This window comes from Thunnus thynnus, chromosome 5, assembly GCF_963924715.1.
Source record: "Thunnus thynnus chromosome 5, fThuThy2.1, whole genome shotgun sequence".
Taxonomy (NCBI): Eukaryota; Metazoa; Chordata; class Actinopteri; order Scombriformes; family Scombridae; genus Thunnus; species Thunnus thynnus.
The window spans coordinates 30558334-30583347 of record NC_089521.1 but is presented as its reverse complement, the minus strand read 5'-3'; the positions used below and the strand labels follow the sequence as shown (position 1 = coordinate 30583347).

Sequence of the window (25014 nt, the reverse complement as noted above, 5' to 3'; positions counted from 1 at the left end):
ACTAATAGAAAGCATGAGAAAAGTCTTAAATTCATGCTGACTTTGAAGACTTAGCACAACATTAAATTAACTGTTTACCCATTCATGAAGATAGTGAAATAAAAAAAAGTTTAAAAGAAGAAGATAAATATAGGAGAAAAACAAAAACATTAAAACAACAGTCAATCATATGTTCATCTGCAATAGTTCACTTTTCAGTGTCTTTTTAAATCTATGTTTATTCTGTACTAACCTTGTGGATGCTGGTAGCTTGTTCCAATTATAATATGGCTCTTTAGCACACTGTAGATTATAAATTATTATTTCTAGGTTGAGGAAGTACCAGTTCGCCACCTAGTGCCTCTCTGGTGAAATGAGTGTCACTGTTTTCTATATACACTAATTGATCAGCTAAAAATGAATGTAGGATTCTTTGAGGATAAAACCTTCCTAAAAAATGAGAGAAGGCTTACAAGGAGTCTGCATTCAACTGTCAGTCATGAGAGAAGTTTATGCAGAACAGTCACATTTGTTCTATATGAGCATTGATGTCTATGAGTTGTTAACAGCTCCATCAAATAGTGATTTTTCCCTCTAAACTTCTCACATGGTTTCAATAAATGTTCAATCGTGTGTGTGTGTGTGTGTGTGTGTGTGTGTTTGTGTGTGTGAGGATATAGTGAGGACGGAGTGCGGAAGGGACAGAAGAGAAAAAAGAAGAAGAAGAAGAAGAAAGAAGTGAAAAAAAGAAAGAAGAAAGCTACAGTGCTGTTCAGGGGCATCTCTGGTTGGGTCCAAAGATGAAGGGGCGCCAAGGTGAAACCAGGACGGGTCAGAACAGCTGGACCAGGGCAGATTTGTATTTATTTATTTTTTCCCCATTTTTAATTATGTCTAAGTTATTATACTCCCCTTTCTCTCCTCCTCCCCCTTCCTTGCTAGGAGGTTACTGGCCTGTTGCAGGTCAGATCCCCTCTAGAACATCCCCCACCCCTACAGGAGGGGTCTGATCATTTGGGTCTGAGGAGCAACTTTCTATTTGAAGGGGGTTTAAATGGAGATTCGACCCTCAGACACTAAGCTGTCCAAACCAGTCAGGCCCCCCAAGCCTCCTCAGCCACCAGTATGAGATGTTCCATCATGCAGAGCTATCCTTTGGTTTTATAAAATGAAACATGATAGAAGATAAATAAATAAATAATGGAAACCAGTTAGTAAATAAAATCAGTAAATTAAAAAAGTGAGTAACAAATCCCATCAATATCATCATCGTCATCCTATTAACATGTGTAATAACAATAATAATAATAATCATCTGTATAAAAATCAACATCATCGTACTATTGAAGCTAATTAGTGTAATAATTTTTAGGCATAATAATAATCATCAAATCATCATCATCACCAATCTCAACTTACTAATACTGATCAACATCAGGATCATCATCATTCATCATCAAAATTGTGTAGTACTAATAATATGTCTATCAGATCAATATTTTACACATAAAACATTTGATCAGTTTGTTATATATGTATTGTTATAGATTATAGAGACTGACTGACAAACGTTTGTCTGCTCTGAACATGAACTCTGTACTTTGTGGTGTTTCAGGAGGAAAACTGCCTCAAATAAACTCTCATTTTAGTTTCACATTTTCTCCACAAAGCTTTGAATGAGATCCTGAGATGAAGACGGAAGAAAACACTTTGCTCACTGTTGAAATAATAACTTTATTGATTATGTAAAGCTTCAGATTGTTCACACATCTGATCAGTAAAGTCTGTTAAATGACTCTTGTTCAATGATTTCATGTACAGATTCACTTCATCCACACAATCAGTTAGTTTAACCCAGAATGTACAAGAACATAATAAATGATTATTATCATGATAATTACAGTTTGATTGTACATTTCTTTATGAATTTACAAAGTGATGAGAACAAAATATCAATGATGAAGGAAGTTCTGCTGTTTTCTCTGTTTAAGACGCTGAAGTGGAAGAGAAACAACAGCACACAAATACATCAATACAAACATGAAACTGACATTTAGAACAAAGAGAAGTTCACATTTTCATCTGAAGAAACGTCAATGAAGGTTAAAAACATCATCATGAGCAGTGATAGCCTCCATGGATAAAAACACACAGGGAAATGTCACATTTAAAGAAACTGAAAACATTAAAAGAACAACGAATGAAAATAGAAAATAAGTGTTGACAATCCCAGTTTGATTGACAGCTGATCTCTGTGCAGTTCAGAAACACCACAGCAACGAGCTCTCAGAAACAATGGAGACAAAAACATGAAGAATTACAAGAGAATCTGACACATGAAGTCTGAAATGACTTCTGTCTATTTGACTTTACACAACTCAGCTGTGACTCCATAATAAAGATAAAGTCCAGCATAGAGAGGCTGAGTGAATGTCGTCTGGACTCTGTGGAGGAGAGTCATGGTTTCAGAGACGCTGTAGAGGGACAGAATACCTGCTCTGCGATCCAGGTACACTCCTACTCTGGAGGAACGAGGACCTAAGATGTGAGTTTTGATGTTGTTGAACCAAAATTCATAACTGTCAGTGTTACAATTTAACATCCAAGATTTGTCATTAAATCCAAATCCACATTCCTTCGACTTTCCTGCTCTGCTGATATTCTTGTATGCGACTGCTACACGAACTCCATCCCCTCTCCACTCCACCTCCCAGTAACAACGTCCAGTCAGACTCTCTCTACTCAGGACCTGCAAATAATCAGTGAATCTGTCTGGATGACTAGAATAAGACTGTTGTTGACTCATGTATGTTGCTTTTCTGTTCCCCTCAGATAATAACAGACATGTGTTTGCTGTGTTTGGATCCAGTGTGATTTCACGTGAATATTTTAAGAATCCAGCTCTGGTCTTGGGCTCTGCTTCTGACAGTAAAACGTCCACTTCAGTCACTGTCAGTGAGATGTTTGATGTTTGCCTTTTCTCCCTCAGGATGTCCTGTAGTTGATCTCTGAGCTCTGACACAGCTGCTGTCACATCCTCAAAGTACCTCAGAGGACGGATATCGATGCTGGATAAGTCTGTATATGCACTGAGTTGTGACAGTGAGGGGTAGTTGTGTAGAAACTGGTTGTGATCCTCTGTGTGTGACAGCTGCTTCAGTTCAGCATCTTTCCTCCTCAGCTCAGTGATCTCCTGCTCCAGCTTCTCCTGAAGCTCTTTGACTTGACTCACTTCAGTTTCCTGCTGGGATCTGATCTGCTGCTTCACATCAGAGCTTCTTTTCTGGATGAGACTGATCAGCTCAGTGAAGATCTTCTCACTGTCCTCCACTGCTTTATCAGCAGAGCGATTGACGGCCTTCAGCTCCTGTTGAAGCAGCTTCACATCTTTTTCTCTGTCCTGGATTCTCTGCTGGATGTTTTGTCGACTCACCTCGAGCTCTCTCTGCCTCTCAGTCCTTTCTGCTGCAGCTGAGACTGTGTCGTGGCCTTTATGTTCCTCCACAGAGCAGAGATAACAGATACTCTGCTGATCAGTACGGCAGAACATCTTCATCACCTCATCATGACGAGAGCAGATGTTCTCCTGGAGCTTCTGCGAGGGGTCGACCAGCTTGTGTTTCTTTAACGGAGCTGCATCATAATGAGGCTGCAGGTGTTTCTCACAGTAAGAGGCTGGACAAGTCAGACAGGACTTGAGGGCTTTCAGCTTCCTCCCAGTGCAGACATCACAGGCCACATCTTCAGGTCCAGCATAGCAGTGATCAGCAGGAGCAGCTTGGAGTCCAGTGTTCTTCAGCTGCTCCACTAAAGCTGCTAACATGGTGTTTTTCACCAGGACAGGCCTCAGTGTGAAGGCCTGTCTGCACTGAGGGCAGCTGTAGACCTTCCTTTGATCCGCTTCATCCCAGTGTGATTTAATACAGCTCATGCAGTAGCTGTGTCCACAGGGAATAGTCACCGGATCCTTCAGTAGATCCAGACAGATGGAACAAGAGAAGGTTTCTTGGTCCAGCTGATCTTTCTGTGCCATTTCAGCTCTCAGTGTCAACGACTGTCTGAGGTTCACTTCCTCAGGAAGTGAAACAAGTTTTACAGTTTGACAGCTCTTGTGCTACATTACATGTTGGTTACGCCCATCTTCAAACTGTAGATGTGAAGGGGAGGGAACAAGGAAATATGAGCACAGAGTGGAGCTTGTTGTGTTTGAGAGCAGGAAGAAGAGGGAGGGCTTATCAAGCGTTGATTCATTCCAAGTAGAGGAGCAGTTTTAAAAGGATACTGGCTGCTTTTCATTAGGTTAACGTGGCTTCCCTCACTCACGTCTCAGCTCCTCCCAGCGAGGACGGCAGAATTAATTCACCTAAACGTCCTCACTCACTCCGGCCTTATTTTGAGGAGACGTCAATGATGCACAGCGTCTCCACTGTCAAATATGTAGAAGTCAGCTATCAATACGTAGAAATTATTACAGTTTAAAATCTAAAGGTTAAATTTAAAATTTATGTACAATTAATTAACAGTTTAAACTGTTACTTTACAATTTCTACATATTGATCGCTGGAAGGAAAACACCTGATAACTGCTCTAATATTTTAACAATAATGAGCATGCAACTGTTACATGAACTCCTCTCCCGCTCCACTCCACCTCCCAGTAACAACGTCCAGTCAGACTCTCTCTACTCAGGACCTGCAAATAATCAGTGAATCTGTCTGGGTGGCGAGAAGACTGTTGTTGACTCATGTATGTTACTTTTCTGTTCCCCTCAGATAATAACAGATGTGTGTTTTCTGTGTTTGGATCCAGTGTGATTTCATGTGAATATTTTAAGAATCCAGCTCTGGTCTTGGGTTCTGCTTCTGACAGTGAAACGTCCACTTCAGTCACTGTCAGTGAGATGTTTGTCCATTTCTCCCTCAGGATGTCCTGTAGTTGATCTCTGAGCTCTGACACAGCTGCTGTCACATCCTCAAAGTATCTCAGAGGACGGATATTGATGCTGAATGAGTCTGTAGGTTCACTGAGTTGTGACAGTGAGGGGTAGTTGTGTAGAAACTGGTTGTGATCCTCTGTGTGTGAGAGCTGCTTCAGTTCAGCGTCTTTCCTCTTCAGCTCAGTGATCTCCTGCTCCAGCTTCTCCTGAAGCTCTTTGACTCGACTCACTTCAGTTTCCTGCTGGGATCTGATCTGCTGCTTCACATCAGAGCTTCTTTTCTGGATGAGACGGATCAGCTCAGTGAAGATCTTCTCACTGTCCTCCACTGCTTTATTAGCAGAGCGATTGACGGCCTTCACCTCCTGTTGAAGCAGCTTCACATCTTTCTCTCTGTCCTGGATTCTCTGCTGGATGTTTTGTCAACACCATAACTGCTCCAATGTTTTATCATTTGATTATAGATCTACAGCAGCGTCTGGCTGTCAAAAGAGGAGACCGAAATAGACAATTTAAACCTGTTAATTACTGAAAGAACAGAACCGATGTAAAGGAGCAATAACAACAGCTGCATCCTGCAGAATATGTTTAAATCAAATATTGCTTATTTAATTTGTGACAGTCTGACATACTTTTCAGGCTCAGGATGATTTTATAGGAGACGCAGCTGTGTGACGTCATATTTTCCTGAAGGAGCTGAGACCTACTGAAACAGAAAAGACCAGTATGATTTTGTTGGACCGATATATGACATATGTATTATATCAGATTTCAGATTTTACCCAACTATAACAGTCTAGTTCATGAAGATTGTCTGTTTTACTGACAGAAATATTTCTATTTGGATCAGAGTTCTTGTTGCATCACTTCTAATGGACAGCAGGGAGAGTTTGGCTGCTAAAATTACAGTTAATACGACTCCATCTCCTGAAAGTGTTCAGTTTTCATGCCTGGAGATGTTTGATTACATGTAAAATAGTACTCACAGTACTTTTACTCAAATACTTTAAGTACACTTTGCTGCTAATACTTATGTACTTTTACTCAAGTAGGACCTTTCATGCAATATTTCTTCCACTTCCGGTTGAAATAAACAGTTAAAAAATTAAAACAGAGGCTCCTTGTCACCTCGGTCTCCATAGCGACCCCTAACGGTCAGACTCAGAATGAGGCTCTCCTCCCTTTTTAATCTTTGCTACCGATACACCGACTGTTCCCGTTTACAAGCTCGTAAAGAGGTACGTTTTACGGTTTAAATTACATGTGAATCAAACAGAAGAATTACAAAACATCACATTAACGAACACCTGTCAAATTTCGCTTCATCTAGGTACAATTTTTTGCATTAATTCTCCGTTAACTAGCATAACTCCGGCGAGCTAACGTTAGCTAGTGAGCGTGGGCATCTCAGGTGGAAAAATGTCGACTTCAGTCTAACTAGTCCGCACTTGAACGCTATTTGGCTTAATTACTAGAAAATCATTTAACATTCTCATGTTGTCTTGCAGTGTCTGTTGTTTTGCGTGGATCGACGAACCCACATACAATGCTGAAAATATCAATTTTGAAGGTAAGTGAACTTTTCATTAACGGTTAGCTAACGGTAGATACGTTAATTAATGTGAGTGCGGCCAGTCAGCGCCGAGATCAGGTAAGAACGTGACATCGACTTTATGGATGAAAGTGGATATGTTATACTTTTTATTTGGTTGTCAATATGTTTTTTGAGCACAGTGTGTCCTTCATTAAATCATGTCGACACGGACATAATTTAAAACATACTTTATGTAAAAGTAAAGTCCTAACTTTTAAAGGATGGTTCCATAATTCACAAAGCCTTTCTTAAAACAGCAGTCAGGAGCCCAAATGAACAGTGAAACCTGTTTTTCTTGCTGTAATCATTCCTCCTGTTCATACTGACCATTAGAAGATCGCTTCATAATGCACTTACAACGGAAGTGATGGGAGACAAAATCCACAGTCCTCCTTCTGTGCAAAAAAAATATATTAAAAGTTTATCTGAAGCTAATTTGAAGCTTCAGCGTCCAAATGAGTCAAATCAAGTAGATATCTTTCAATGTTACAGTCTTTTTAGCGCCAAAGTTCCTCTTTTTGTTACTATACTTCCACCTGCAGCTCAACAGGGAAACACTGTCTGAGGAAACACAAAGAGGGAATTTGATGCTAAAAAGACTGTAAATGTGTCATATATCCACTTGATATGACTAACTCAGACTGCTGAAGCCTCATATAAGCTTAACATCAACTTTTAAATGACTGCGTGGACACACTGTGGATTTTGGCCTCCATCACTTCCATTGAAAGCACATTTGAAGGATCTTTTAATATCCAATATGAACAGGAGGAATGATTACAGTGAGGAAAACCTCTTTCGATGTTCATATGGACACCTGACTGCTGATTTAAGACTGACTGGAAAAAAATGTCCTATATTCCACAAACATGTTAAAGAATTCGATTCATCCACACAAACACACACACTATAAGCGAAAAGAGAAAAACAAGCTAAAGATAATCTGAAAAGTCACCTAATTACAAAATGACCATGTAAAATTTCTATGTTAATCATATCAAACTGGCTGTAGTAAACAATAACTGTACTTTCAGCTAAGTGTGACTTACAGTGATAAGCCAAGTATAAGGATCTCCTCAAGTCATGTGTTAGGACATGTAAATGCTTTGACTAATGATTTGTGACTGATATGTTTTTTCCACAATTAAGTTCATTACTTTGTTAAAAATTACATTCATAAAACTATTCCATCCCTCTAATTGAGAAATCCAGGCACTATTACTATACAAATATTTGTATATGTATGTTTGTGCACTGGAGGCTTTAAGTTTCACATCACACCAGTGTAAGTTGCAGACTGGACCATGATTTTTTGGGGGGGTGAATAAGAAAAAACGGCGGGAAATTCAGGGTTTTATTAAATCAACTGCAATTTGGAATATCAAAAACACTTAAGAACAGTATGAAGGTAGATTAACTTTATAGATTTAACTTCACATGAATTAACTTAGTAAACAAAAACAAATAAATAAATAAAAACAGAATCACAGAATTTCCGTGACCGGGGCCTTTATTTACCTCAACATCAGAGGGTACCAGGCCTTTACTGGAAGCAGGCTGATATTAGAGAGAGGCCTTTATTTCTAATTCCCTCTGTTTGATAACTATATGTGCTCATGTTTTAATGTGAAGCTTGTATCCTGATCAGCTTCCGTTTGCTCTGTTAATTTCTTGTTACTGCATCAACTGCTGCCAAACGGAGATCTGAGTCAGTGTGCATTGAATTAGAGCTGTAACGATGAATCGGTTAGTTTGCAACTATTAAATTATCACCACTTTTTTTGACAATTTATTGATTGTTTTGACACATTTTTTAAGAAAAAAAGTCGAAATTCTGATTCCAGCTTCTGAAATGTGAATATTTTCTGGTTTCTTTAGTCCTCTATGACAGTAAACTGAATATCTTTGGGTTGTGGACTGTTGGTCAGACAAAACAAGACATTTGAGGACGTCACCTTGGGCTTTGGGAAACAGTGATCGACATTTTTTCTGACAATTTTCTGACATTTTATACACCAAACCATGAATCGATTGATGAAGAAAATAATGGACAGATGAATGAAAAATGAAAATAATCGTTAGTTGCAGCCCTACATTGAATGGCTCACGTCTCACTTTTGATGTGACACTTGAGGTTGCAGTTATGCGTGTGAAGAGTGAGTGAAAAGCGAGTTGTTATACAGCTGTATTGATAAAAATAGAAACACATCTATTTGATGTGATGTGATCTGAAACGTCTCCTGTGTAGACGGGGTGTAAATCGACTGTTTCTGCTGCCTGTTTAAAATGTTGCTTTTGGCCTTTCCACCTCTGCAGGTTGAGAACCCGTCCTGCCTCTGGGGTCGGGTCGTCCGGGGTCCCGGTGGTGAGGAAGAGACCGCCGAGCAGTACGACAATCTGCTGGCTCAGATGAACCTCTTCTACCATGACGTCACCCAGGACCTGCGAAAGTTGAAGCCCACGTCGTTAGATGAGGGACAGGTAACGCAAAACCTGCGGTCTGTCTGTCTTCAGACGTATTTTTACACACCTCATCCAGGCTGGGGGAGGGGGAGGGTATTCAGTTTGTTGCAATCTAGATGCCACTAAATCTTACACACTGGTCCTTTTAATTGGTCTGCAGGTGGAGTGGATGTGTGTGTTGGTGTATTTTCTGTCAGTTGTGTATGTGTGTTGTCTGTGGTGGTTCACGTGTGTGTTCCTGTATTTCCTCTCAGGTGTGTGTGGTGTACTGGTCAGTGATGAAGTCGTGGTGTCGGGCTGTGGTGGAGTCGATCATCGTGGACTCGGTGTCCTGTCAGGCTCGCTGCCTTCTGGTCGACTACGGAGAACGGCTCGTTGTTCCCTCAGACCAGTAAGACCAGACCAGCACCAGTGCTCCTCACTACTGGACCACTGATCCATCCAAGAAAATATGACGATCTTGATTATAAGTTGTTTGATCGCATAATTTAATGCTCATTGGTTTTAAGCAGTATTTACCAAAAAAAGTTTGGTACATTTTTGTTAAGGTATGATACTGAGACAAGTCACTCAAAGCCTGATGGCAGTAAAACCAGGATCATGTCACAGAGTTTGCAGACCTGAGAGCTGCTGTATTTGGTTGGTTGCAGATGTGTGTCTGTGATTGTATGTCTGTGCTGTTTGAGTTTTAACTCGTGTTGTCATCTCTGTCTGATTAGGATTCGAGTCGCCTTGCGGAACTTCCTCCAGCTGCCCTTCTGGGTGAAGAGGTTCCACCTGGCGGGAATCAAACCAACAACCCTGCGAGTGTCTGTGTATGAGGAGAAGGCAGAGCTCATGTAAGACAAGCTGTGTACCTCTGAACTGATGATGGATTGTGAAGCATTTCACACATTATTTAGGCTTTCAACAGTCCTTAAAAATGTGAAAAACTGTAATGTAAAATCTAAAGAAGTTCTGAAGCGCACACATCCCTCCCTGCTTTTCAGATCTTTTTCTCTTCATGCATCTCATCAAATTTAATGAGACTTTTTTCACCATAATGTTTTTCTTTTACTCTGCAGTCCCTCCAGTCAGTGGGACAGCTCTGCTACGCTTTACCTACATAACCTGCTGCAAGGTGAGCATGTTACATGTGATGAACCCTAAACCGTTGTGCTGTGGGAATGATGTTATAACGTATTTGCGATCTTGAAAGTTTGCTTCCATCCGTCTTAAAGCGTCGACACGGACAGAGGCCGTGTTGCTTGAATCTGGTTCAGACTCCATCTCCATCGAGCTCTACCTGACGGTCGGGAACATCAAGGTGAACTTTGAACCCTCAGTGTAGGATTTAAAGCTATAACATGTAACCATTCAGCATTAAAATGTCTAAAAACAACTAGACCTATGTTATATATTTTGTTAAGTTGTGTACTTACATTATCCCAAATGTTTCCAACAATTTTCAAACCCAGAAAAATCCGTACTTTTAATCAAAGGTAACGATCCGTTTCATTTGGTCGCCTGTCGATGGCGTCATACCTCCTCTACTAAAGAGTAAACACGCACAAGATGCATGTGTCAGTGTTTTGGTTGTCCACCAGAAACTGTCATAGAGGATATTTTATTCACTTAAGCCACATTTTTACCATAAACTTCTTAGATATTTGTTGTTTTTAACTGTATCTTTTAACCAGATGAAGGATCTTAGTCATCAGACGTCTGAATCTTAAGTTATGAGAGAAACAAACTTGAGCAAACGTTAGCAGCCCCTCCCAGACGTCCTCTGTCCACTGAACAGCGTCGGAGAAACAGATGTTTTATGTGAAACTGCTTTATTCAGTGTTTTTACCGGTTTTAATCTCCGGTCTGTTTGTTTTGGAGAGGAGGAGACATCTGCGGATAATTCAGCTCCCGGTAAAAACATCCTGAACGATAAACACTGGAGTAATCCTAACCAGAAGAAGCTGGTTGTTTAACAATGAAGACAACAACCCCCATGATCCCTCGCTACTTCACAACGTCATCACGCTCCGTCTTTTGCAGAAATTATGTATTGTGCATTTAACAAGTCACATTAATTCAGAAAATATCTGTAAACATTTAGTTTTAACACAGAGCTTTATACAGACATAAATACAGATTAGATCATACATGAGGTCTGCTACTCAGATGTTAAAATGTTTATTTCAAATGTTTGAAGTCTTTTCCTAAAATATACCTTTAAAAATGAGCAATTTCTTCTTAACAATGTTAAGAGAAGAGAGAACTCCTGCACTCTGTCCTTTTATTTGCAATAAACTTTACTAGAGATACGTACCATTTCGGTTCTTAGAAGGTCCTTAAGTTGTTGTTTGAATGCAACTTAAATTTCACTTTGGACTATAGTAAAGAAAAGGCACGCTTTTTAGACGTGGGTTATGAGAAGTGCTGGTGTGTTATCCACAACCTTGTATAGGAAGGAGACAGATAAAAACACCCCACCCCACACCTTAGAAGAGGGCTCTCCCTAAAAGCCAATTCTATAGACTAAGAAGGATTTTGTCACTCTACTGAAGATTTTCTGGAAAAAGCTCATGAAATGAAATCAAAGTTTGTTCAGTGAGGATATCCTATGCCTTGGGTGGACCAAGCATACAACTTAACACTCCAAAAACCTCACGCTGAACTTTTCAGCACCAGCAATAAAAACAAGAAGTTCTCTGTCACATACATGATTATATATTCTCCCAACTCACACGTTATAAACACTGTTACATTTTACTATCAGATCCAGAACTATCTACTGTCTGTCAAGATCCGTCTTTGTTTTTAAACACGACCGCAACTTGAAAGACTACTTGGTACATGCAAATTTTGCACCAAAGAAAATACTTTACTTACTTGTGCAATTTGTTATCAGAACATGTATTTTCATGATCAGAAAAGAATAATCAGGATTTCTTTGACTTTTCAGATCTGTGTGAACGACGATCTGGTGGCCAAGAAGTTTGCGTATTATGGCAGAGAGTCAGCCGACAGCAGCGGGCTGGACGAGGTGGACCGATATCCCGTCATGTTGTCCTCCAGCATCTTAAGTCAGACTGTCTCCACGACTTCAGTCAAGCTGCCAGCGCAAAGCCCGCCACGTCCTGGTAAACAGACAGATGTGACTTCCTGTTCAGAGCTCTCACGGTCTAAGACGTACACGGACACAGTCGTACATTTTGGGCCGCATGCAGATCCTTGTGGACAAGATTTATGTCAAGCTGGCCCCCATGGCTATGTGAAGTGGAAAGCATAATTTGAACATAACACTGGATCGTTACTATAATTGTTTTGAGTGATGTCCTCAAATGTCCCGACTAACAGTCCACAACCCAAAGATATTCAGTTTATTGTCATAGAAGACTAAAGAAACCAGAAAATATTCACATATGAGAAGATGGAATCAGAAATTTTGACCTTTCTTCTTAAAAAATTACTCAAAATGATTAATCGATTATCAAAATAGTTGGCAGTTAGTTTAACAGTTGACAACTAATCAAGTATCTAATCATTTAAATCAAATCCTACAGATGTGATTGGATCATTCAGAAGTGGATGTGGCTCAGCGAATACAGTCCAATACAGCTGCAGAGAACTGCTGCGCTCCACACACACGCCTCTCTCCCCAGCTCTGTTAGATCAGGAGGAGGATGAAGGTGAAATGTATAAATCAGACCTCAAACACATCATTTGGAAATGTAAACAAAGGTTTATCCAGATAAAATCCCACAAGCTAACAATCAGTGTGTTGTTATATGATGGGTGAGGTTAGCTAGTAACCCAAATACACTATGACTGGATACATTTATGTAACCATCGCTGAGCTCAAGGTGAGTCACCAAACATATTTTTACATTTTACAGGAAAATAAAAGAGAGGGCTCAAGTCAAGTACTCAAATTATTTTTATACACATATTTAGCATAACAAGATAAATGAATGATAAACACAGGGACAGGATTAGAACTTGTCAACATTTCACTGTGTCTTTAATGGAAATTTTAAGAACTTATAAACCTATGTGGATGGAAAGTCGTGAAGTGATCATAAAAAATGAAAAATTGAACATCTGCAATGACAACAGATGCTTGTTTTTTGTGTCTACGCTTTAATTCTGATGATAAGTGAAATAGTTCTGTGAATCTGTTTCAGTATGGCATTCACACTTGAGTCTAATCTGGTTTAACCCTCAGTGACGCCAGAGAGTGCTGCAGTCGGAGCAGGTGATTGGCTGACGGCTCCCTCTACACCGCAGGTCAGCAGCTCTGCTCACTGTCTTACTTGTCAGTATTGCAGTAAATATCCACACATCCTCACCTCTGACCTCTGTGCTGCTTCAGAGCCCACAACATGAGCTGAGGACCTGTGAGGGAGGCAGCGGGTCAAAGGTCACAGAGGGACAACAGTCTCCAGGCAGCCAATCAAAGAACGGCTCAGACAGTGCTGCTACAGAGAGGTGAGCGCACATGTGGTTCAGTTCAGAAGTTTACTGTTGAACAGAGAAATGAGTACTGATGATGCCACTGTATATTTAGTTTGTTTAATGAATATCTAAATTAACAGAACTATTGTCATATGTTGTTTCAGCGACTCATCAGAGGACACAGACTCTTCTCTGGCTGCAGCTCTGACCAAAAACCTCAGTCTGTTCAAGTGAGAACTGACCTCAGTCACACAACCAACCAATATCACAACACTGTCTGATCTGACTGGTTGACACTGGCTGTGTTTAGACTGCAGGGACAAAGAACTTTTTGAGGAACCTGAGTTTCCACCGGAGGGACCAGGGTCTAAATTAAGTTCTGGGGAGATTCTTTTACCACCAAAAAAAAACAATTTTTTCACAGCGACCACAGTCTAAAGCAAAAATAACCATCAAACACTCAACAGATGATTTACTGTGGAGACACTCTTAGTTTCTGTTTAATTTTCCTCCTCTATATTTCTGTTTTTCATTCATTCATTACATCCAACTAAAGCAGCACTAAATACAAAGAACAAATGGATAAATCGAGGTTGTATTTTCCTTGTGTGAATGCTGTGTTTTGAAATTCCTCATGGGTCTAATTTGCATGATGTACCTCGTTCCTCAAATGCAAACAGTACTGCACAGCAGAGACTTAAAGTTACAAGTTTAGTTCCTGAGATTAGTTCCTGTGGGTTCAAATTACCTGGAACTTTTGCTCTAACCGGGGCTACTGACGGAGCACTTCATGTCCCCTTCAGGTTCCTGAGGTTCCTGAATCCTGGCAGCAGCTACGAGCAGGTGGCTCCCAGTGTGAGTACAGATCCAGCTCCAGTTTTCAGCACATTTTCTAACGCATAACATTTGGACACACATTGTAGGTTGCTTTCAATGTAAGTGACACTACTGTCATGTAATGCGAAAATGCATTTAAAAGTTGATGTGAAGCTTATATGAGGCTTCAGCAGCCAAACAAAAAGAGGGACTTTGGCACTAAAAGGACTGTAACGTTGAAAGATATCTACTTGATTTGACTCATTGTAAGTGCATTATGAAGGGATCTTCTAATGGTCAGCATGAACAGGAGGAATGATTACAGCAAGAAAAACATGTTTAAATGTTAATTTGGGCTCCTGACTGTCAAGACACACCTGAAAAATTGTGAACCAGTCTTTAAGAAGAAATGACGCTGTGTCAGAAAGCATCTTCACAATCTAGTCATTAACTCCTTCACATTGAAATCTAGAACCAAAATCTGGTTCTGCTCTGTTCGTCTTCAGGTCAGTCAGCAGAAAGAGCTGGAAGCCTGTCAGCCTGAAGAGACGACTGCAGCCTCCAGCACCTGCACGGCACAGGAAGTGTATGCTGCCAACACACCTTCAAAAAATTGTTTAAGTGACTAATTGTCACTTATCACTTTGTCTTTCTTTGATTGCAAAAAAGGGTTCAGTGTCAGAACTGCCACCTTATGTCATCTCACTTGAGTTAGCAGACGTATGCTCTACTGCTTGCAGAACTTGTACATATAAATCAACATCTGTTACATTCAAGCCCTTGCCAAATGAGTTCACACAGTGCTGATTAAGCCTATCAGCGCCAAGTTAATCTCTCTGTATTTCACAGTATACAGGTGGACAGTGTTTATGTGATTACTCACTGCCAGAAGTGAAGACAAAAGTTCTGCACTCCAGCTTTAAACACAACAACTCAGTGTTATCGTACGTAAAATATTTCCTGTGTATGTTTTTGTCACACAGATTAACCCCTTTACACAACAGTGAGCCTGTGACACAGGACGAGCAAGCAATATGTTGGTATTAGTTAATTAAGCTGATTGTGTTGATTTCTTTTATGTTAAAGGGACACTATGCAGGATTTGTCAGTTAATGTTTGTAAACACACAGGATTCACATTTAGCCCCTCCCTCCGGGCTCAACGAGCCAGCCAGAGAGGGAGAGCTCTTTATACATCCATGAGACAGAGAGCAGAGACAGAGAGCAGAGCGGAGCAGAGGAGAGAGACAAATACAGCTATGTAATCTGGTCGCCACGTTGCGAGTCCCAAGCTTACACCCTGTGCTGTGATTGGCTGGGGGCTACATGAACACTGCCCAAAGGTTGACGTCCAGAAACGTCCCGAACACAGCAAAATAATAAGGAAATACCGGCTCAAAAACAGTAAAAGATAGAAAAAACATTTAAATCCAAGATTTGAAGGTCAAAGTCTTGTGACTCATTTAAAGTTCAAAGGAAGTCTGTATGTAAAACTATGTGGAAGCAGTAAATGTTCAAACAGGTGTGGGTTCGCTCACACTCTCATTCAAATATATGAGTATTTTCTGTGTCCAGCTTCAGTTACTTGTCTCTACACACCTGACAGTACACGTCAAACTTTCAAAATAAAAGCAAACCACACTTTTAAGAAAAGTCCCTCATTTTTAAAATACAAAATGATCTGATCCTGACGGGCCAGAGTGCGACGTCCCAACCAACGCTGCTTGCAGCTTTAATTAGGAACACTTCTCAATATAATGCACTCCAGCACACCACCACCACCCACTGCTACCTCAATAATGAACATAAAGTAGAATGATCACCTTTCTGACTATGTCGTAAAGTAGAATTTATGACAGAGCTGTTGCATTAGATTGCACAGGTGTTCCTAATAAAGTGCTCGGTGTATGTTTTGCATGTGGGGAAACAGTTTGGCTGAACAAAAAGAAACAGTTGAAAAAAGAAAATGATGTGTGTGACCGCTTAACGAGAAAAGGACCGATGGGGAATACGGTTTATACATACAGTACACAAAACAAACGTCAAGTCTGCTGCTCTAGCACGTGTCCATGCTTACGTGGACCTTTGTGGACATGGGGTAGATGACAAAATTTACATCATGCAGACCTTTGCAGTCATGCAGATGTAGCAAAGATGATTTGGCTTTTAGTAACTGGTCTTAAGCTACACTGTTACCTAAACTGATTTATCTTTTCAGCTTTGGAAAAAGTGGAGCTGAAGGTCTTGAGGGCAGTCAGGTTGAATATCCGGCAGATGAAGAAACAAGGTACAGTAAGATGTTATTTATGAACTAGTAGAGCTGAAGCATTTTTCCCCAACGATAAACCTGCATCTGCATAACTACATTATACTGTGAGTGTAAAGGTGGTGTAAATGTAATCCATCTTAATTAGATTAAGAGTACCAGGTGGAACGTCTCACCACTCTGTCTCTCTGTTTTCCAGCAGTTCCAGTAGATCAGTAGAGTCAGGACCAGCAGAGACAGAGAAGATGATGAGTGAAGAGCAGTTGGCCTGTTCAAGGTGAAAGATTCACAAACAAAATAAGATATTTCTCCATAAGGACAATGTTTCATCTCAACTTGTTCAACTGACATGTAACAGCACAGGACAGTATATCATGGTGGCTTGTAGTGGATTCCTGGTCAGGTTATCATACATTTAAGCCTGAACGTTAATAGTTTAAATTGAAAAAGTGGTACGGTTGCTTTTAAGTAAAGAGACACTGTTGAATATTATTCAAGTCATAATTTCTGACTGTTGTGTCGAACGCAGGCTTTTGGAGTGGTTGAACCCAGAACCTCTGAACCCTGTTCCAGACGCAGCAGAAGACCTGGTTAGTATTCTCAGGTCATTCAGAATTTTTACAAACAAAACATTTGATTTATTGCTTGAGATTAGTTGCTGCTTGTTGTGGCAGCGACCCAAGAACCAAGGAATTGCTAGACTGTAGGAGATCTTAATCTGCCTGTAAATAAACGTCAGCTTAGTTAGTAGAGAACAGCCTAAACAAGACCCACATTCATTAAATCAAAGGCATTCTCTGCTTCTTCCTGAAGATGAATATTTTTCTTCAGAAGTTTATTATTTTTTATGTTTGTGGAGGTTATTCCAGGTGAGGTGTCCGACCTCCACTATAAATCTGTTGGAAACCCTGAAAGTTTTCTAGTAATCTCTTGTTGATGTACTGATCGTTAAAGGAAAAACTGAACAAAAAAGAAAACACCTGTTGCTCTGTCGCATCTGTGTCGCAGAATCTGCTGCTACGATGTAACATAGATAAACCTCAGTGTCATGTGATTGCACCGAGTCTTTAGGATGTTACCATCATAGTTACTCTCTCATTTGTCTTTGTCCTGTCTTCTGACTGTCCCCAGGTTGTTCCCAGCGATCCCAGGAGGAGTGGGATCGTGGTGCACTCTGCCCTCCCAGTGGAGCCGTGCACCAGCGTGGATGACGCCCCCATCACAGATAGTCTCCGCTGGGTAAACAAGGACATGCTCTGAGTTTTGTTTTGAGGCTATTTAGACATGAAAATGAGGGAAAATTACAAATAACACAAAATATTGAAGGTGACATACACGGTCGTGAGAAAGGTGGGATAACTTTATAACCTTTACGAAGAGGTTGAACTGGAAAATCGTTTCACTGTCACTAACAGGGTTCCAGTTTCTGTCCACTGGTTTCCAACACTAGACAAATATGTGTACATGAATGGCTCGAGGAGAGTTTCAGTGTTCCAGGAATATCAGATTCTAAACATTAGTGGTGTCATAAAAATATTGATAGTGCAACATGAAACAAGTTAATATTGACTTACTTTGATTAGGGGGTCAATCACGCTTTTAGTTTTGGAACAGCAGTTCCCATAATGCCATGCTGTTGTTGTTGTTGTTGTTGTTGTCGTCTCCTACCCTCCTTCCCCCTTTTAAGTGTCTTCTGGCACTTGCCAGTCCGTCATTGTAAATAAGAAACTGTTCTTAATGTCTTGCCTGCTAAAATGAAGGTAAAATAAAAAAGAAAAAAAATGCTTTTGGGATGTAAACAGGCAGTATAATGTTTTCATGGATTCTGAGAGTTAGCTGTGGCCTACAGTTAGAGCCCTGTTTTTTTCTAGTCTATATTTATTTACATTTTGGCAAATTGGCTCCATTAAAAGTCTACTGAATTTGCTGTTGGCAGTTCCTGTTTGCAGTGTAGCCATGGATGTACAGACGACCAACACTGGGTTACTTTGATACCGAAGAGAACTTAATAATGTGATAATTCTCAGGCAAGTTCTGGAGTTAAAGGGAACTGCTTTTTTTCTATGACTTCAAAGCAGATTTACAGACTTTTATTCACAATGAGATGACAAACTGTCAGAAAGTGTAGGTCACAATGAATCTACAAACATGTTTATCATGTCTGTGTTCAGCGTTCATGTGGAGTTAAACGTTAACCACAACACAGACTTCTGACACATTGATGTGTAGTAGGTCTCATGTGTTAGTGTCACTCTGGACCAAAGTTAATTGATATGTTAAACTTACCTGTTTAATGAGTTCCAATTTGTTTTCTATTGTCCTTTTTATTGTGAACTGCTTTGTTTGGTAAGTTGTTCATGTATTGTTCACATATGAAACATATACATTAGCCTGTTATGTGGAGAAAGCCTGCGAGAAGAGGAAAAAAGCTCCTTATTGAGATAATTTTTAGATATGTAACAGTTCTTTATATGAAAAGTTCATTTATGTTTTGTTCTTATTGTTTATGTTTCTTTTCTTTTCCCACATGCTTTTATATGCAATACTGTAAGATGTATGTTTTGTAAAATAGTGGTGTCTTGTAATCCCAAGTGGGATGAGCCAAATGTTTATCATTGCCACAGAAATAAAACTAAAACATATGCAGACATAGAGAAATACAGGTTTCATCACAGATATTTCCTGTTCACAGACAGAAGTTATTGGATAATTCTAACATTATTATTGCTAAAAGGTTTTGTAATTTCAGCCATATTGTGCTTCTTTTCCAGTTGTCAGTTATATTTTTCAGGGCTTTTTGAGGATATTCAGTGAGTTTCAGCATCTCCACATTTTAGGCATATTTATTCAGAGGTATGGTAGCTGATATCTATCGTTTTATTGGTTGCAAAAATCTCCACATGCTTGAACTTAAACCTTCTCTAGGATTGTATCTGTGGGTGGAGGCGGGCGTCTGCCACAGTATCTTTTCTGTTACCACTGAGGCTTTAATAGAAATAATTTGCATTGTAATGGAGGCATGTAAATGGTAGGAAGAGGTACAAGATTAAAACGTATACGTCACATTATCCACGTAGCTGATGCTGTAGTGGTTGCCACAGTTACCAACTACAGCTGCCACTGCAGGCTATCACACAGCCAGCACCAGAGGACCAGAGGACCTCCCTCCAAACTCCAGCTGAAGCAGTTCCAGGTGTCCGCTGGTCCGCTGTCTGTCTCAGTCTCAGCAGCCGACATTCAGATGGTTTTTGCCAGCGTGGATAATGATGAAGGGATCCGTTGAGAAGACTCGAGATCCCTCAGTGACATCATCCAGCTGCAACTGTCACTGTCCCAAAAGCTGATGATAAGGGGACTTTGAGCAGGAAGGCAAAATGAACCGGATAATATATATCTGGTTCCAAGCAAGTGACAGGACTTGTGTTTTCCGTTTTACGCACCCGCTACATGTTTAAACTCCCACCTGAAAGCCTGTTTTCACACAGCAACCGGTTTGTCTCCAGGTGTTACGGAGGAAGTCGTTCTGCGCTCTGTCTCCGGCTGATAGTCACAGCTGGCCAGCCGTGGCTCGAGGATGCAACACCATCGTTGTCTCCCAGAACGCTGACCAGCCGCTCAGCTACCTGGCCCCGCTGCTCACCCACATCCTGCTCAACTCCATCTTCACCTCCCTCACCTCCAGCGCAGGGGTGAGTATATCAACACCAAGAAGGGAGGCGTTTACTGAATGAATACAGCTATGAATGATATACGTGACTAATACTGAACTTGTCATGCAAACATTAAGCGTCTTTGAGCATCTCCCATAGGTGCATTCTCATTAAGAAATGCTATAAAAAGATGTTTCTACTATTATGGCTGTGGATGCATGCAAGAAAAGGTGTATGTGCCTGTTTGAATGGATCCACTGATTTCATAAAGATCAAGTAATCTTTATACAGCACATTATAATACCACATTTACTTGACTGATTTCAAAGGATGCTTTCTCATTTTTGCATCTTTACTGTCTGAGTTGACATGTTCGTGTCCAGCCCGTAGCGGTGGTGCTGTGTCCCGGCTGGGAGAAGGTCCAGACGGTTTATGACCTGCTGGAGGACAGCAAGGTGTCCCAGACCCTCCACCCGGTCACCGTGCTGCTGGGCGCCGGCAAAGACGAGGCCAAGTCCATCAGGATCCCAAAAAACTGTGAGCCTGCTTTAACTGCCATGGATAGAAGCGTTGTAAATAGTAAAAACATTAAAATGCTTAGAATTTCCAGAAAAGTTTTATACCAGATTTGGCTTTTTTCCCCAACTGAGAAAAGTGGAAGCCTTTAACAATTTTTTTCCAAAGAAATAATAATAAATAAAGGTTAAGGTATTTGTTTGACAGTCAGTAAATGTAATAAGCAGAATTGTGAAAGCTTTCTAAATAAACTAAATATTTCCGGTGACACTTTAAAAGCACACATACTCCACTTTTTGTGAGGTTATAGTTGAAAATCTCCAAATGCATTTGTTTGTTTACAAGTGGGAATAACCCAAACTAATTTAGTCATATAATTTCCTGAATTTTTCTTTTTCCCAGGCCTGCTATTAGTCACCACTCCCTTCAGTCTGGTCCGTCTGCTGTCCTGCCACTGCTTCCTGTTCCTGCGTCTGTATCACCTGATTCTGGACGAGGCCGACCGACTCTTTAATCTTGCTCCAGACCAGGTGACAGTCTGGTTGTCGTTCGCACTCAAGCAGCTGCTAACAGGCTACCTGAAAATAAAGTTATCCATAGAGAAGACTTTTTGACGCTGTTGGAAGTTGTGACAGCAAATACACAAATGTCGCAGCAGCCGTTCTTGCTTTTCCCTGTTAGATGGCGACCATCTTGCAGCATTTTCAGAAAGTGACCTCCAGTGAGGAGAAGGCCTCCTGTCCTCAGCAGCTGGTTGCAGTGGCCAAGCGATGGACCAGTCACATGGAGGGTTTGTTAGCCAATCACATGCCTTACCCTTGCATTGTCATGACAGTCCCTGAGGAAGCTGCTCTCTATGGCGACGTTCAGCAGGTCAGTGTCAGCGAGTCATCTGTAAGTAAAACTTTATGTTGTTGGCATGGTATGCTTGGCTTTTTCAATCCTAAATTATCAGTTTTACTTACTTACTTTAACAACATTTAAGATGCCTAAACGATGCAAAAAGTGCAGTTAAATAATTTTGCTCCTGAAATTATTGAGATTAAAGTATTTTGATCCAATCCTTGAAATTCTGGAAAAAAATTGGAAAGTTGTTTTCAAGGACAAAAGTGAATTACAACAAAAATATCTGGATAACAGTGATGTGTGATCTGCTCCGACTGCAGGACTGTGTAGTGATGCTGCTGTCATGAGGTTTTTTGTAGACTTATACTCAGCTGTATGGTCTGAAGTCTGATGTTTCTCTTCCCACAGATCATCCTCATGACTCTAGAGAACAATAAGATCTCAGTACTATTGGGCGCGTTAGATTTCAACCCTGACGTCGGCCAGAAGACTGTAATCGTAACCAACTCTGCTGAGGAGGTGGAAGACGTATTCAAGGTGAAACGACACCTTCACTTTTACATCCCAGCGCTTTAAATCTTTAAAGATCATCAGCCCAACAGATCATTAACCCTTCTTATGTGTATTGACAGTGTGAAATACTAAATAAAAAAATTGATATTTTGTGAGTTTTTCTGTGCTGCCAGAATGTAATACAGCAACAAGACAGAAGTTTTCAATGGCAGCAGTAACAGTCTCTTAGTAGCAAGTTAAAAAACTTCTCTATCACTACCTCCTCCACATTCAGGCATAATCTACAGATTGAATGAACTGACAGTGGAAAGAGCATCCAAAGGGGAATTTTCCTTGAAGCTTACAAGTGTATTTTCTAATCTTCAGGCTGTTAGCAACAAATCAGCATTCTGCCTCAAGACCCACGAGGGGTTAACACACCAGTTTGACTTTGTGGTCCAGCAGTGGAGGAAAGACATCGGACCTGGCACTCATGTTATTCTGGGTAATCTGAATGTTTCACCACTAACATTCAGAACATTATCAGTAATAAAGATATTTATTCACTGAATTTCCTGTCAGGACATTAAAATGCTGTTTTAGTTTTTGTTGTGTTTGACCTTTTGCTCTCTAGTGACCACCAATGAGTGTCTGAGGTGTTTGGGGATCAGAGATGCGACTTGCGTCGTCCACTACGGTTTCCCCACGTCACCCAAACTGTTCGGCAGCCGACTCTTCTGCATGGCCGAGAACTTCCGAAACCTCTCAGAACGAGTAAGACCAAGCAAACAGACGGATAAATTTGTTGGATAAAAACTTCTTTTCCTGTTTAAATGATCAGTGCATAAACATAACCACAGTTTGTGTTGTTTTTTTTCATGTGGTTCCTCCTCCAAGGTTTCCTCCCAGGATCAAACAGAGAGTCGCCCTCATGTCACCAGATCGGTGCTTCTGATCTCAGAGAGGAATGCCCGCCATGTAGTCGGGGTTCTGCGGTACCTGGGACGAACCAACGCCCTGCTGCCCCCTGAGCTGCTGTCCTTCGCTCAGGGCGTCCATGTGGCCCGAGAAGACCAGAAGACCAACAGGCCTCTCTGCAGCTACTTGAAGAGCTTTGGAGTCTGCAGGTGTGACTCACTGTTTCAAATAATAACTGCTCAGAGGTCTAGATTTTGAAGTTTCTCTAGATATATAAAGGTTAAACAGAACCCTTGTTTATCTGAATGGGAAATATCCAGCAGTTTATTAATCACAGTCCAGAGCTGAAACAATTAATTGATTAATTCACAGAAAGTCAAGCTACAACAGCAGCTGACAGCGGATTCATCCTTTATGTATTTTATCGATCTCAAATGTGAGGATCGTTTTCTTTTTGTTATTTTCTGACATTTTCTGGCTGCTCGTCACACCAGTTAACACTTCTTTACCCAGAGCAGATGAAGTTCTCAGTGTCACAAGTTGCTGTTGACTTAATTTCGAATAGGAACTTGCATTTTGAATCAGTTTAGGTAATTAAGAGAAATTGTGTTTGCTCTCCTCTGCAGAGACAGCAGCGTGTGTCCCAACCGTCACAGGTTCATGTCCGTGCTGGATCAGTCTGTCCTCCCTGCGTCTGGAGTCATAGAAGTGAGGATGTTCACATGTTTATCTGTTTGTGTTGTGTGAACTTTGAGATTTCTGTCCAGAGAACGCTGCTCTACAGAACTCACAAATCAAATAAACAAGATTTAGTTCATTTTAGGAAAAGTGCTAACTTAAAAACTGTCTCCAAATGTCCTGAAACAAAGTTCTAACATAATCAGAGTAAATGAAGATTGTGATGTGATGCAGAGTTTACTGTATATTATTCCTCTTTCACAGTCCCTGGCCTCCATCTTTATTCAATGATCATAAAATTGTTAGTTGAAACTGCTTTTATTACTAAACACTTTAAATGAAACGACATCCGTGACTCCACTGTAGCTGAAGTGAACCAGTGTTGTGTCTGATGCTCCCAGGTTGTTCCTCTCTACATCAAGACCGCGTCAGTCTTTTACGGTCGTATCGTCAGGAAGGAGGACGGCGGGTATGACAGCATGGCGTCTGAGATGGCTTCTTACTATGCCGGCAAAAAACCTGGAGCCAAGAAAGTGCTGGAGGGAGGTTTATACGCCGTGCAGGAGGACGATGTCTTCCATAGGTCTGATATACAATACCTCAGATGCTTGAAGCCTGATGCTGTCTGTTTTTATCACAAATAACTAGTTTCTTAGTCGTCTGTACGGATCAGTGCACCGGAGATGCATATCTCTTAATATAACGTTGTGCTTTCTGTGGCAGGGTGAAGGTCCTGTGTGTCCCCGAAATAGGCGATCGGCTCTTTTTCAGCGTCTTCGTTCGGTTTATTGACATCGGAAAGGAGGAGGAGGTCAAATCCCATCAGATCCTGCAGCTGCCGGAGGAGTTTCACTCTCTGCCCGACCAAGCTGTAGAGATCATCGTCTGCAGAGTCAAACCAGTCGACGCAGAGATCGACTGGCACCCCAAGGTTTCCTCTTCACATCCTCACTTTGCTCTCAAACACAAACAAACACTATTTCTGAATTCGATATCTTCTCTAGTGTTTCTTCCCTGAAATATAATTAGCCACTTAGACTTTTGACAGGCTAAGAGAAGATTTAAGTGTCTTGTTTCATTTTGTAAAAGATTCCAAGTATCAGGAGCAGCATATCTAAAAGCTGTTTTACTAAACTCTGTTTGAAACTTAAGTCAACAAAAAATGATTTGTGAGTGAAGAGCATAATTGTTTGCAAGTTTCCTTCTCATGATTAGCTCAGTACACACATACATACAGTGTGTGTGTGCACTGAGCTAATGTGTATGTTGGGTAGCTCACCATTTAGCCCGCAAGAAGTCACTGTGTCAGCAAGCCTCCAGCACCACCTGTGTTACAAGGATGTGCAGATGAAAGACTTTACTAGGATAAAAATCATCATGTTAAAATTACCACGTAGGTCAGTCCGTCCACTTCATGCTCTTGAACAGAA

General features: G+C 40.7%; 2 protein-coding genes across 5 annotated transcripts in view; one reads left to right on the top strand and one right to left on the bottom strand.

Annotated features, from left to right (window-relative positions):
- Nucleotides 1-1699: 1699 nt before the first annotated feature.
- LOC137183532 (tripartite motif-containing protein 16-like) lies at nucleotides 1700-4045 on the bottom strand. The gene has a single exon (XM_067590674.1). It carries the CDS (start codon nucleotides 4010-4012, stop codon nucleotides 2339-2341), a length of 1674 nt encoding a protein of 557 aa, XP_067446775.1. The 5' UTR covers nucleotides 4013-4045; the 3' UTR covers nucleotides 1700-2338.
- Nucleotides 4046-6044: 1999 nt separating this feature from the next.
- The window catches only part of tdrd12 (tudor domain containing 12), a 28035-nt gene continuing 9065 nt past the window's right edge, over nucleotides 6045-25014 (top strand). For 3 of the 4 annotated variants that reach the window (XM_067590683.1, XM_067590681.1, XM_067590685.1), the window contains exons 1-28: nucleotides 6045-6153; nucleotides 6424-6485; nucleotides 8826-8990; nucleotides 9227-9363; nucleotides 9692-9811; nucleotides 10037-10092; nucleotides 10193-10278; nucleotides 11911-12088; nucleotides 13174-13235; nucleotides 13321-13436; nucleotides 13568-13633; nucleotides 14207-14258; nucleotides 14726-14805; nucleotides 16437-16505; nucleotides 16684-16761; nucleotides 17014-17074; nucleotides 17616-17723; nucleotides 19988-20173; nucleotides 20518-20671; nucleotides 21053-21180; nucleotides 21332-21523; nucleotides 21905-22033; nucleotides 22376-22493; nucleotides 22623-22762; nucleotides 22886-23115; nucleotides 23533-23614; nucleotides 23986-24167; nucleotides 24308-24515. In XM_067590683.1, coding sequence (XP_067446784.1) covers nucleotides 6462-6485; nucleotides 8826-8990; nucleotides 9227-9363; nucleotides 9692-9811; nucleotides 10037-10092; nucleotides 10193-10278; nucleotides 11911-12088; nucleotides 13174-13235; nucleotides 13321-13436; nucleotides 13568-13633; nucleotides 14207-14258; nucleotides 14726-14805; nucleotides 16437-16505; nucleotides 16684-16761; nucleotides 17014-17074; nucleotides 17616-17723; nucleotides 19988-20173; nucleotides 20518-20671; nucleotides 21053-21180; nucleotides 21332-21523; nucleotides 21905-22033; nucleotides 22376-22493; nucleotides 22623-22762; nucleotides 22886-23115; nucleotides 23533-23614; nucleotides 23986-24167; nucleotides 24308-24515 — 3207 coding nt within the window. In that variant the 5' untranslated portion in view covers nucleotides 6045-6153; nucleotides 6424-6461. The remainder of the gene's footprint in view (nucleotides 6154-6423; nucleotides 6486-8825; nucleotides 8991-9226; nucleotides 9364-9691; nucleotides 9812-10036; nucleotides 10093-10192; nucleotides 10279-11910; nucleotides 12089-13173; nucleotides 13236-13320; nucleotides 13437-13567; nucleotides 13634-14206; nucleotides 14259-14725; nucleotides 14806-16436; nucleotides 16506-16683; nucleotides 16762-17013; nucleotides 17075-17615; nucleotides 17724-19987; nucleotides 20174-20517; nucleotides 20672-21052; nucleotides 21181-21331; nucleotides 21524-21904; nucleotides 22034-22375; nucleotides 22494-22622; nucleotides 22763-22885; nucleotides 23116-23532; nucleotides 23615-23985; nucleotides 24168-24307; nucleotides 24516-25014) is intronic. The other variant, XM_067590682.1, reaches the window with a different exon arrangement.